Source organism: Pongo abelii, chromosome 2, assembly GCF_028885655.2.
Source record: "Pongo abelii isolate AG06213 chromosome 2, NHGRI_mPonAbe1-v2.0_pri, whole genome shotgun sequence".
Lineage (NCBI taxonomy): Eukaryota > Metazoa > Chordata > Mammalia > Primates > Hominidae > Pongo > Pongo abelii.
This window is the reverse complement of record NC_085928.1, coordinates 78,570,802-78,582,787: the sequence shown is the minus strand read 5'-3', so window position 1 is coordinate 78,582,787 and position 11,986 is coordinate 78,570,802. Positions and strand designations below refer to the sequence as shown.

The window sequence follows — 11,986 nt, the reverse complement described above, 5'->3', positions numbered from 1 at the left end:
GCATTCTGTTCTATACAGTTAAGAAGAATCAGAATTTACATATTAATCTTAACTACTTCAGTTGCCTCTGATCCTGGAATATCTATAAATGAAATATAATTTAATAAAGTATAAATAAGATATAAATAAAATATATTGATTTCAATTACTTTATAAATATACAATATCATCATCTATAAAACAGAATATTACAATAAAATTTATATTTATAATAAATATAAATTTAAGATGAATGTATACTTATCTGGTCATTTTTAATAAAAATGTAGAAGTGTCACTTTTCAAGAAAATGTCCAATATGCTATATTTTCAATGAGGCTAGTAGATAATTTTGATATGGTCTTTTAGAATTGGGTTACCCACTTTGGCTCAGTGGACAATCTATTAAAAATTGGATGAATTGGGGGACTGGCCTAGGGGGGCTCTGGACTGGAAGAGCTGGTCCCTTTCAGGTTCCTCACACTCAATAAACATTTCCTGTATTGAAAAAAAAAAAAAAAAGAAAATTGTTATTTTTAAAAACTGTTTTATTGACCGGACATGGAGACTCACTGAAATCGCAGCTCTTTGAGAGGATGAGGTGGGTGGATCACTTAATGCCAGGAGTTCAAGTCCGGCCTGTGCAACATAGTGAGACCTCGTCTAAAAAATTAAAAAAAAAATTATCTATACCAAGCACTTTACACAAAATACCACATTTAATCCTCGAACAATATTCTCTGGTTTGTTAAATTAGGGGACCGGGAGGTTAATTAACTTAATGAGTGTCACCAGCATGGGCTAGAACTAGAAATTAAACCCAGGGATGTTTGACTCCAAAACCCTAACCCATTATACCATTAATAGTACATTTTTTCATGACCTCACTCCTCCACCTTTTCTTAGAAATACTAAAGAAAGGTGAGTTTCAACTTAATGCCGACTTATTGATCATGCTTACAAACACCTTGGCTTTAAGATATGTGATCAAGACATACGATAGGGGAAAACAATCAATGCTTTATTGTATAAACAGTTGAATGTGTACAACCTAAAAACTAGTAATTCAAATAAGCCAGTTATTTTTAAATGAATGTCACACATTTCACTATATTCCACTCACTCTTTTGGGAAACTGAAAAAGAACAAAAGCTTTTTATTAGAAGCGGCTTCAAAAACAACTGTGCTAAACATTTTTAAGTTGATATTTATATTTCCTCATCAAACACCAGAATCTATGGTAGGATATCTCTCTTCTTTTGCTATTCTCATTTGTTTCCCTGTAAAATACAACACAGAATTTTTAAGCCATATATCTCTGGACTCATGACATCCCACTTATGGAGAACCCTTATCTCTAAGATAAATCAGACGTTAAGTCAGATAAACTTATGTACGATAACCTTTCAAGGGCCTTATTTTAGTACTTTAGCATGTGTTAATACAATGAGGGTTTTATTATCCTCACATCACTTACAATGTGATGCAATAACATATATATATACATGAGTAAAGAAAGGATAAAATATGGAAATTCCCATGTCACCTGAAAGAAATAATATATTACACTGCAACTGAAATGCAAAAATTCTTTTAACAGGTGGAAAAAAATGTTTCATTGATTGGTCTATTTATAACAAAATGAAACATTAAATATTTTCCAAAATGATCATCTATATAAATTGTTCCCAAAATAGTTCTCTTGAATCGGTGATTCTGTGGAAAACATTATGTTTGACCAAATTATTTTGGGAATGTTGGCAAGCATAATTAAACAGACACATTTGCTGCATTGAAAATCCTTGGGAGAATATGGCATCAAAACTTGCTGGACCCTGGAGTTCTTTGCAGACTCAACCTTAGTTCGCTTTCCCACTCTAATGCTTTCCTAAGGTATCTGGTCCATTTAAGACTTTGATTGCCATGGGCAGACGGATGACTTCAAGTCATTTTTAGCCCAGTTCTCTCCTCAGATCTGAGGCTTTTATATGTGACATTTTACTTGGCATCTCTCTGATGTAGGCAATTTCTAACTCAATGTTTCAAAAGTAAAAGCATAATTTCCACCTTCCAAACCTGTTTTTCCCCCACTGTGCTGTTCAGTGAATGACAGCAGTAATCCATCCAACCACTCAAGACAAAAACCTCGACATTGTCCTTCATACTTGAGCTTTCTCTTTCAACCCCTGTGCTCAATCCATCAAAAAATTCTGTTGATATTTTCTCCTAAGTATCTCCTGGATCTGCCCACTTGTCTGTACTCAGACCTCTTTTACGCTGAGTGATCTTTCTGTGTTGACTGGCTCCCCTCCAGTCTCTTATCCACTATGCAGGCAGGGTGATTTATGAAGTGCAGTTCTGTTCACACTGTTTCCTTACTTTGAAAAACAACAACAACAACAAATAGCTTTCCATTTCTTCTAAGATAAAAACAAAAATCTATAATTGGCTTCCAATGTCCTGCATCGTCAGATCCCTACTTAGCTTCCAAGTCCCTTATTTTCTGGTTCTTTTTTTTTCCTTTCTCCATTCCAGTCCTGATGATTGAATTAAACAAGTCTTCTGCATGCTTCAGATTCTGCAAGGTTCATCCAGGCACTGCTGGAGTGAACAGTTCTGCATGGACCAAAGCTGACTAACGGCAAGTCAGCTTGCAACTAGCTGCAGTGTTCATGATGCACCCTTGCACTATGGCATGAGATGCTGTGAGACTGCCTGGTGCCCATACATGCTCAACCTGGAAGCATGGAAGGGTTAACACCTTGTGGGGCAAACATTTATATCCAATGGGAGAATGGAGCTGGTGGATAAATGCCAACCTTCTTTCTTGTCCTGTGTCCGCTCCCTTCTCTCTTATACCAAATGGTCCCGTGGGACAGAGCAATCATTTGCTCTGTCAACTCAATAACGTATCTTCTACTGGTTCTCCCTGCTTCCTTGTCTCACGCTCCCTTCTGCCTCATGCCTGCTACCTAGGATTGCACTCCTTAATAAATGAGTAGCCCGTGTACTGATTCCTGCAGGCTCTTGCTGTTAAGGAATCCAGACTAAGATGTGTCTTTTATCAGTTCCAGGTATTTTCTGATTCCTTCCTGTCCTGAGAAACCTTTAAATTTCTTACTTCTCCTTAACAAAATCACTGATCTGCTTTCAAGTTTAATATCATTTCTCCAGGGAAAACTTCCATAACTAAGTGAAATCATCTTATTTTAATGTGTCATGGTGTTAATGTACCTTTGATTTCTAGCATGAACCACTGTTGAAGTTTTACTTTTGTTACATGGCTATTTGATTACCATCTCTATTTATCCTATTAGCCTAAAAGTTTTATGAGGGCAGGAGATGCACCTTCATTTTCACTGGAAGTACCATCTGCCTAGCACAATGTCTTGTATCTGCTGGGCATTTATTAAGTGTTTACTAAATAAAAGAATAAAAGTCACAAGGAGAGATATTCAAAATAATTAACACATTTGAGAGAATGTCAGTCCAGATGCATGAAAGAAGTCTCTATTTGCACCCCACAAACTGTTCTTACCCCTTGTGTTTTTCATCTTAATAAATGACTCCACCATCCTCCCAGTAACTCAAGCCAAAAGCTTTAGGATCATTCTTGAATCTACTCTTTCCTCATTGTCCTACAATCAACCCATTGTCTCTTACAGTGCTAACTCCAAAATACAGTTTAAATCTATTCATTTTTCTCCATAGTCATTGCTACCATCCTAGGCTAAGCCAAAGGAGTCTTTTTCCTGTTACTAGCCTTCCTTCATTCTTGTCGCTTCCTCCAACCTATAAAACAATACCAGAGAAATTTGTAAATATAAGTCAGATTGTATTAGTGGTTTCTCAGTAAATTTAGCCACAATCCCACATGTCTAACCACACGGCTGTATATTAGCTAGCTCTGCCTACCTTATGACCTTGGCTCATATATTCTTCCCCCAAAAGCAAAGCTTGTGCCACGCTGCCCTTCTGTGCATTTCCAGAGCCCACCAAAACTCTTTCTTGCCTCAGGGCACTTGCAATTGCTGTTCTTTCTGCCTGGAATCTTTCCCCAAATTTTGTATGAACTCACTTATTATCATCTAAATCTCTGTTTGAAGGTCACTACTTCAGAGAAGACATTTCTAATTACCAACTCTAAAATAGCCAGGCTCTATGATATTATTCCTTTTAATTTCTTCATAGCAATCATTACTACATGAATTTGTATTCTTATTTTTTTTTCTTCTCTGTTCTCATTACAATTTAAGTTCTATGAGAATAACTTTGTCTTGTTCACTGCTTTCATACCTAGAATTGGCTCCAGAATATAACAGATGCTAAATTTGTTAGGTAGATGAATGAATTAAGCACTAAATGGAAAAATACAATAGATCATAATAAGAAAAAAACAAATTAATCTTATCAAAACCCATTGGCTCGAGTTTTTAAAAAATACTCATATATTTAGAATATACAGTTGCCTCCACCAAAAACCCTTGTATAGTGCATAAACACATAAAGCTGCTCACAGCAGGATTGATCAAACTGCCAAAAAAAAAAAAAAAGATTTTTCTTTTACAGCTGATGCCAAGCCCTTTCTGTTGTCCTTTTAGAGAAAGTCATTATTAATGTTTTATAAAACAATTATGTGACATGTAAATCAGTAATTCCAGTTATAGGTATCAGTACAAAAAAATTTATTTGCTAAATGTCAGTATCTTACAAACAATGAAGTTAACTGCAGTACAATATGCATTTGAATAATTATAATGAATGAAAATATATATAATATATGACTATAATTTCATAGGAAAAATGTTCATATTATAAAAAAAAGTAAATTCCTGCATAGAGTATGAGAATCAACTACGTTTTAAAATAAAATTTAAAATTTCCAACACATGCTTTTTTGGTTAAACAGTGGGTAATAATAATAGTAATAATAAAAAGCATACTGTTTTCATAAAAGATGTAGTTAAAAGTCTCAACCACTAGATGGAAGTGTTTCAAAGTAATATAAACTATGCCATACAGAAAGCATCCTACAGTCATTTTTTCCTCGAAGGCAGTTTTCAAGCTTTAGCATGCGTTATGTATGTATTACTTGGTTTACACTTCTTCTTTCACTTCTAAATTGTGGCCTTATTATAATAATTATTGACTTTCTTTGATGTAAGTTTTTGTAAATTATATAGGTTTTTTTTTCTAATTTAGAAGGGGTCAGTGTTTTTCAAATGTTAACAAAGTATGATAAAATAATCTTGTTATAATACTTAGGACTTAAAAACAGTTTTCTAGTTTAACATTTTAAATACTGGTAGAAAGAGATGGAAATAATATCTGAATTATTTATATTACCTATTTCTAAACAAATCGATATTTCTTACCTTTTTCTTTAATGTATATGAATACCTCATTTACTGTGATAAAATACTGTCTGATATACATACATAAATATAATAGAGTACTAATACCTGTGAAGCCATGAAGATAAAAATGAGTTCAAATATGGAAATACTTTAAAACAGTACCTGTCATATGCAAAATGCTAATCACACATTATGATGTGTTAATTAAACATTTTTATAAAGCTGTCAACTGAGAAAGTATAGTTATGGTCATGTTGATAATCCTACAGTAAAGGATAAGGCTCTATCTGAAATAAGCTCTTTATCTTCCCAAGAAAGGGCACCAGATGACATCTGAGTTGACATGTATTGTAAATAAAGCCTTAATTTCAAAATTGAGTCGAACTTTAACTTTAGTACATAAAAATTAAATACTTCTACGTAATTGGCTACCACCCATATTAATACCCTCAAAGTCCAGTGGGCACCCACATCACCTGAACGGCTTGTTAAGACAGACTGGTGGGCCCCAGCCCCAGAACTGTTAGTTTTGAAGATCTGAGGTGGAGCCCAACACTTTGCGTGTTAAAAAAAAATTGCTGTCGATCTAGGAATCACACCTTGAGAAACATTGGCCTACTACAGTGCATGGATTTGAACATAATCAGTTAAACTAAGGAAAATTCAGAAAGAATGAAAATAACTCCAAAATATAAGAATGTTCCATTAATTATTTGAATACTCTTTTTAAAGAAGTAGCAAATTAACTTTCAGAATGAAAAAGTTATGACATACTTCCTTCAAGGTTTATGAACTAAAATTCACAGCACAGTCATGTTTGCCCCGGACATTGGGATAGGGAGTTACAGCACATGCACAGCGTATTTGCATTTCCTGAGTTTGTAACATTCCATGGATTTTAATATCTGGCAGATCAATTTTATTTTTTATCCCAAGTAACACTGGTCTAGGAAGATTTGCTCAACATTCTATCGTATTCAATTTTTTAATAAATTGAGCCAACAAAACAACTAATTTTGAAAGACTCTGAGAAGCCATCAGATGGTTGGAAAACTCCTTTGGCATCTATTTTGTCTCCGTGGCAGAGCAGTCTCACATTTGCTCATGATTCTTTCCAAGTCTGGGCAGGGAGTCCCTTTGGAATGGGATAAGCAACACAGGACTTTCTAAAATCCTTCAATGACTCAGTTCCCACCCTACTTCTATCTGCTATTTCTTTATCTCCACAGCAGCTTTGAAGTGCTTACCTAGAGCAGATTACTATAAACCCTTTATAAATTATCTTACTTCCCAGGATCCTGCACACTTTTCTGTTTTACAAATCTTTGGGAAATGTTTGAGTTAATGGGGACACCTAGTGTACATGGTAAAATGGACACCTAAATTACTGCACAGAATGTACCAATACAGAACTATGTTAGAGTTACATGAGAATGCAATTTAATAGACACAAATTACTAAAGTTAGTGCGTCTTTCTGAAAATATAACTTATCTAAGGGTGATATTCTTCATTCTCAGGTTTTGTCATGATGTAAGAAAAATTCACAACCTAGACTGTAGCTGTGGCAGGTTCAAATCTAAGACATGTAATTCCAGGACAATAGTTTAACAGTAAAATTAAAATCTAAAGAGAACTCTAACACTGTAAGTCTCAACAGAATTGGCAAAAATGAAAAGTGATGCCAATGTCTAAGGTTGGCATGGGAGATATTAACCTGTTTGTTTATAACTCCTGCTGGTAATACAAATTGGTAAAATAATTAAGGAGAGCAATTTGACCATGTGTATTAAAATGTATAAGAAGTTCCAAAATATACTCTAGGAAAATAATTAAGAATACTCTATTTTCCTATAATTTACATTAAATTGTGGGGAAAATAATCCATATTGTTCAAGTGTTTTACATGACTATTTTCGAATAAAGCCTCTTATGAAGATAGCATTTTATAATAATAGAATATCAGAACAAAAAGACCCATAGAGTTCACCTAGTCCAGGAGTCAATACACTGATGTATAAACCTTGTATTTATGTGCAAGTGTATATTTTCTGTGAAAAATCTATAATACCCTCCATCATACTTGAAGGTGCCTACATACACAATTTGGCATTTAACACAGGGATTTTAGGAATTCTCTGAAGCCCAGTTTATTCATCACCCTCAGAAACAAATGGTCTACTCAATTCCACATTTAATGCAAGAGGAAACTGATATCTAAAACAAATAAGTTTCCCAAATGTACTGTGCTAGTTATGGCATATACCACATAAACTAGTCCTAGTTCTATACATTCTAACTTCAAATCCAGTTTCCTATCTATATTTATCTCTACTTTTATATATCCATATTTTTTAAAAAATATAAAACCCCTATAATGTGTTTTGATGTTTCCACTCTTACGTTTGTCATTAAGGACCTTGGTAGAATAAGAGATATCAAGTTTGATACCGTTATTTTATCAAATAAATCCAGAGAAAGGGACTTGCCCAAGGCCATATTGCTTATCTACATCGATGAAAGCCAAAAGGTAGCCTCTGGTGTTTTAGATAGATGATTTTCTGTTGGTATTTCAGATATCAAAGTCTGGCTAAATGACCTGGTAGACCCCATAAAATTCCATTTTATTATCTGTAACAATATCTAACTTTTAGGTTTGTGGAAAGGAATAAATGAGAAAATCATAACTAAACAAGCACAGAAATATACTCTGACCAAAAGGTTGTTGGACACTGTAGAACAAATATAAACACAAGTAGTATATAATTATTATTGTATTAATTTGGGTTCTACAGAGAAACAGAAACAATAGCATATACTTACATATGCATACATTCTATCTATCATCTATCTATCTATCTATCTATCTGTCTATCTATCTGTCTATCTATCTATCTATCTATGTATAGATTTACTACAAAGGATTGGCTGCCACAATTATGGAGGCAGAGGAGTCCAAGATCTGCAGTCGGCAATCTGGAGGCCCTGGAAACCCAATGGTATAGTTCAACTTTGAGTCCAAAGCCCTGAGAATCAGGAGAGCCAATGGTATAAGTTCCAGTCTGTGTGTGAGTCTGAAAGCCGGAAAAGACCAATGTCTTAGCTGGAAGACAAGCAGTCAGAGAAAGGGAATTCTTTGTTACTCAGCCTTTTATTACATTCAGGTCTTTAATGGATTGGATGAGGCACAGCCACACAAGAGAGGGAATCTGCTCTATCCAGTCTATGGATTCAAATGCTAATCTCATTCAGAAACACCTCACAGACACACTCAAAAATATTGTTTAACCAAACATTTGGGTATCCTCTGGCCCAGTTGAGTTGACATATAAAGTTAACCATGACAATTATTATGTGAGAAAACAAGCCAGATAGTTATATGACTATCAAAATAAAAACATAAAGGAAAACAGGTTTTCCTTTTCTTCTTTTTTTTTTGTCACCCAGGCTGGAGTGCAGTGACACCTTCTTGTCTCACTGCAAACTCCACCTCCAGGGCTCAAGCAATGCTCCTGCCTCAGCCTTCCCAATAGCTGGGAATACAGGCTGGGACTACATGGCTAATTTTTGTGTTTTTTGTAAAGATGGAGTTTTCATCATGTTGCCCAGGCTGGCCTCAAACTCTTGAGCTCAAGTGTTCCTCCCACCTCGGTCTCCCAAAGTGCTGTGATTACAGGCATGAGCACTGTGCCCAGCCAGGGAAACAGTTTTTGAGTAGGAGCTGTTGGGTTTTAACTCCACCAGATGTCTCACATCTTTCTAATACTTTGCTACTATAAGTAAAGCTTCTCTAATAGCCACTGCCATTTCCTAAATACTCACTGAAATGATCATGTCATAAATGATAACTGTCTGCAGGCTTTCCAGAAAAAAAATATCTGGGAGTCATAATTTGAACAAGTGGCAAAGAATCCTGTGGATTGACTTCTAATTGTAATGTAATGCTGGGCTTCCCTTGGATTAGTAATTCTCTATCTTTAATACAAGAAATCTTAACCTCCTTTAAGAATTCATTGCAGGTCTCCTATATTTTCTTCAGGACCCTGGGCAGATGGCCATAGCATTCATGATCCTACCCATTAAAAGTATATATGTGTCATTATTCTTTCTCCTTATGAAATTCTTACTTTCTCTGCTAGCCTTGGTGAAATCAGAAGACATATACAAAGCAACTAATTGTTTGCACAACTCCCCATTGTATAGTTAAGTTCTTTGGAAAACACATTATACTGGAATCCTGCAGATGGTTGGACACATGGTATCTAAAATGTTATTTATACTTTGTAACTAGTCGCTATGACTATAAGATTACCCTTGCCTTAATAATTAAAAATGTGTATTCTGTATCAAAGTCCATGATCATCATTCTCACACTGCATGCATTGCAGTAAGAAATTAACAATCACTCATTTCCTTCTTGTCAACAACATATACATATATATATATATATATAAACATCACTGTGTGAGATTAACAGTGACAGGGTGATAATCATCAATGATAAAATGAATCAACTTTTTTTTTCTCAAACTGTATCTTAGTGGTTTAGATTCTAAACCACTTCTAAATTCTAAACTTTAGAAGATGAATTTTAAAGTCAGTAAAGCTGATGAAAAAATGGCAACTCATTTTACACACCAACTCTGATCAGTTGGTAATGGCTGTCTGCAGTGCTGTCTTGAGAAGAAAGGCACATCCAGGTAGGACAACAGAGAGTGCCACAGTGGATTAGTGATGTATGCCCTGGACATAGGGATAGGGAGTTATAGCACACACACAGTGTATTTGCATTTCCTGGGTTTGTAGTTATGAGATTCAGGTTTCAAGAGTCATAGATTCCTGGCAACATTACTTATTAGCTAAATAGCTAAGTGACCTTGAGTAAGTTGTTTAATCTCTCAGAGTCTCAGCTGCACTCAGTTCTAGTTCCATTAACTGCAAATCAGGGAAACTAATATTATCTTTCTTTTTTTTTTTTTTTTTTAGAACAACTCAGCAAAATAAAATTCCTGTTTATTGTTGGACAACATTGTTTCACACATACATCAAACAGGCCAAAAAAATAAAAATAAACAGCAACTTCGTAGACAAAAAAGGAAAAAAAAGAAACCTTTTATCTTTGGCCTTTTTAACCATCTCATACAAACCAACTACTTACAGTACAGCTAAGTACATACACAAAAAAGTTACTGGACTGCTTGGAATAAGATTGTTTTTCTGTTGTCGTTTTTGCTTTTTTTACAAGGTTTTTTTTCTCCTTTGAGATTATAATGAACATGGTCACACCACAAGTAAAGTCAGAAGTAGGACAGAGAACGCTCCGAAGGCTGGTTTGGTCATCCGACATCATTAAAAATGGCTGACCCTAACAACATATACACAAATATAAAATGTAAATAAAAAATACAAACAAATTTCCTTTTTAAAGTACTTTTAAGAAAAAAAGCAGTGCCTTGGAAGTTTTGGTTCTTTTTGCCTCCCCTGTTGCAAATTCTCATGGTTTGGGTTGGGTGGTGGAGAGCGCGTGTCATCTGCGGGTGGCACTGCCCACTGTGGGCGGGCGGGCCTCTCTACTCGAAGGTGACCACGTTTAGATTCTGAGACAGGAAGTGGAGGGTGAATAGGTCACGGCGGCCTTTTTTTAGTTTAACTTTTCCTTTTTTGCTGTCTAGTTATACTCGTCGGTCTTCTGCTTCTTGATATCGACATCCTCATCCTCATCATCTTCAGCTGCCCGCTTGCCCATAGCTGACTCAGCTTCCTCATCTTCATCTCCATCCTCTTCCTCATCATCATCTTCTTCTTCCTTCTCCTCTTCCTCCCCACCTTCTTCCTCTTCTTCATCTACCTCATTGTCCTCCTCCTGCTCCCTATTTTCCTTATTAGCATTCCCGTTAGCAGGGGCGACCCTTCCATTTTCGGCCTCTTCCACAGCTTCCTTCTTCTCTTTTAAGTCCTTGGTGGTGGTTTCGGAGCTGGCGTCTACGGCTGCGTCTGACATGGTGGGGCACGCCGGTGATCCGATGCGGGGGATTAAAAAGAAAGCGAGAGTTCAGGGACTCTGGAGATAAAGCTGCCAGAGTCCGCGGCGGCGGAGGAGGCGCGCGGCGGGGGCGGCGGAGGCGAGCAAGGAGGTGGACGACGAACAATGCAAAGATGGCTTTTCAGAGCAGCCAGTGGGGGATATTATCTCTCTCTCTCTTTCTCTCTCTCTCTCTCTCTCTCAATGGTTATGATTTTAAACGTATGTAAAGTGGTACCTAGCATAAAGCTTAGTATCTAAAAATGTTAGATGATACTATTGCTACTGCTACTAATCATATTAACAAATAGTATTTCTTCAGGTTCATCATGCACTGAAGAAGTAACTGGTCAGCAGTGACATTATGAACACATAGCAATCCCTTATCCATTCTCCTAATCTTGCAAAAGTTATTCCTTTCAAACAAGTCCAAAACAAAATGCCTAAAACAATAGCTTTGTAGGAGTCAGCTGTGGCACAGTGAACAGTATGACAGCCTTTGGAACATTATAGGTCGGGGGAACCGAGGCTTTACTATTTAACTCAGTACCACACAACTGGACTGCAAATATTAAGTCAATGCAAAAGTAATTGCGATTTTTGCAATGACAAAAACCGCAATTACTTTT

The 11,986-nt window shown here is 36.0% G+C and overlaps 1 protein-coding gene across 1 annotated transcript; it reads right to left on the bottom strand.

Moving 5' to 3' along the window:
* Positions 1–10,327: 10,327 nt before the first annotated feature.
* Positions 10,328–11,461, bottom strand: LOC129056753 (prothymosin alpha-like). Its single transcript, XM_003776206.5, has one exon. It carries the CDS (start codon positions 11,334–11,336, stop codon positions 11,004–11,006), a length of 333 nt encoding a protein of 110 aa, XP_003776254.2. The 5' UTR covers positions 11,337–11,461; the 3' UTR covers positions 10,328–11,003.
* Positions 11,462–11,986: the final 525 nt, after the last annotated feature.

Bases quoted from the DNA above. Each gene is read 5' to 3' on its own strand.
- LOC129056753 (XM_003776206.5), bottom strand. From the start codon at position 11,336: ATGTCAGACGCAGCCGTAGACGCCAGCTCCGAAACCACCACCAAGGAC.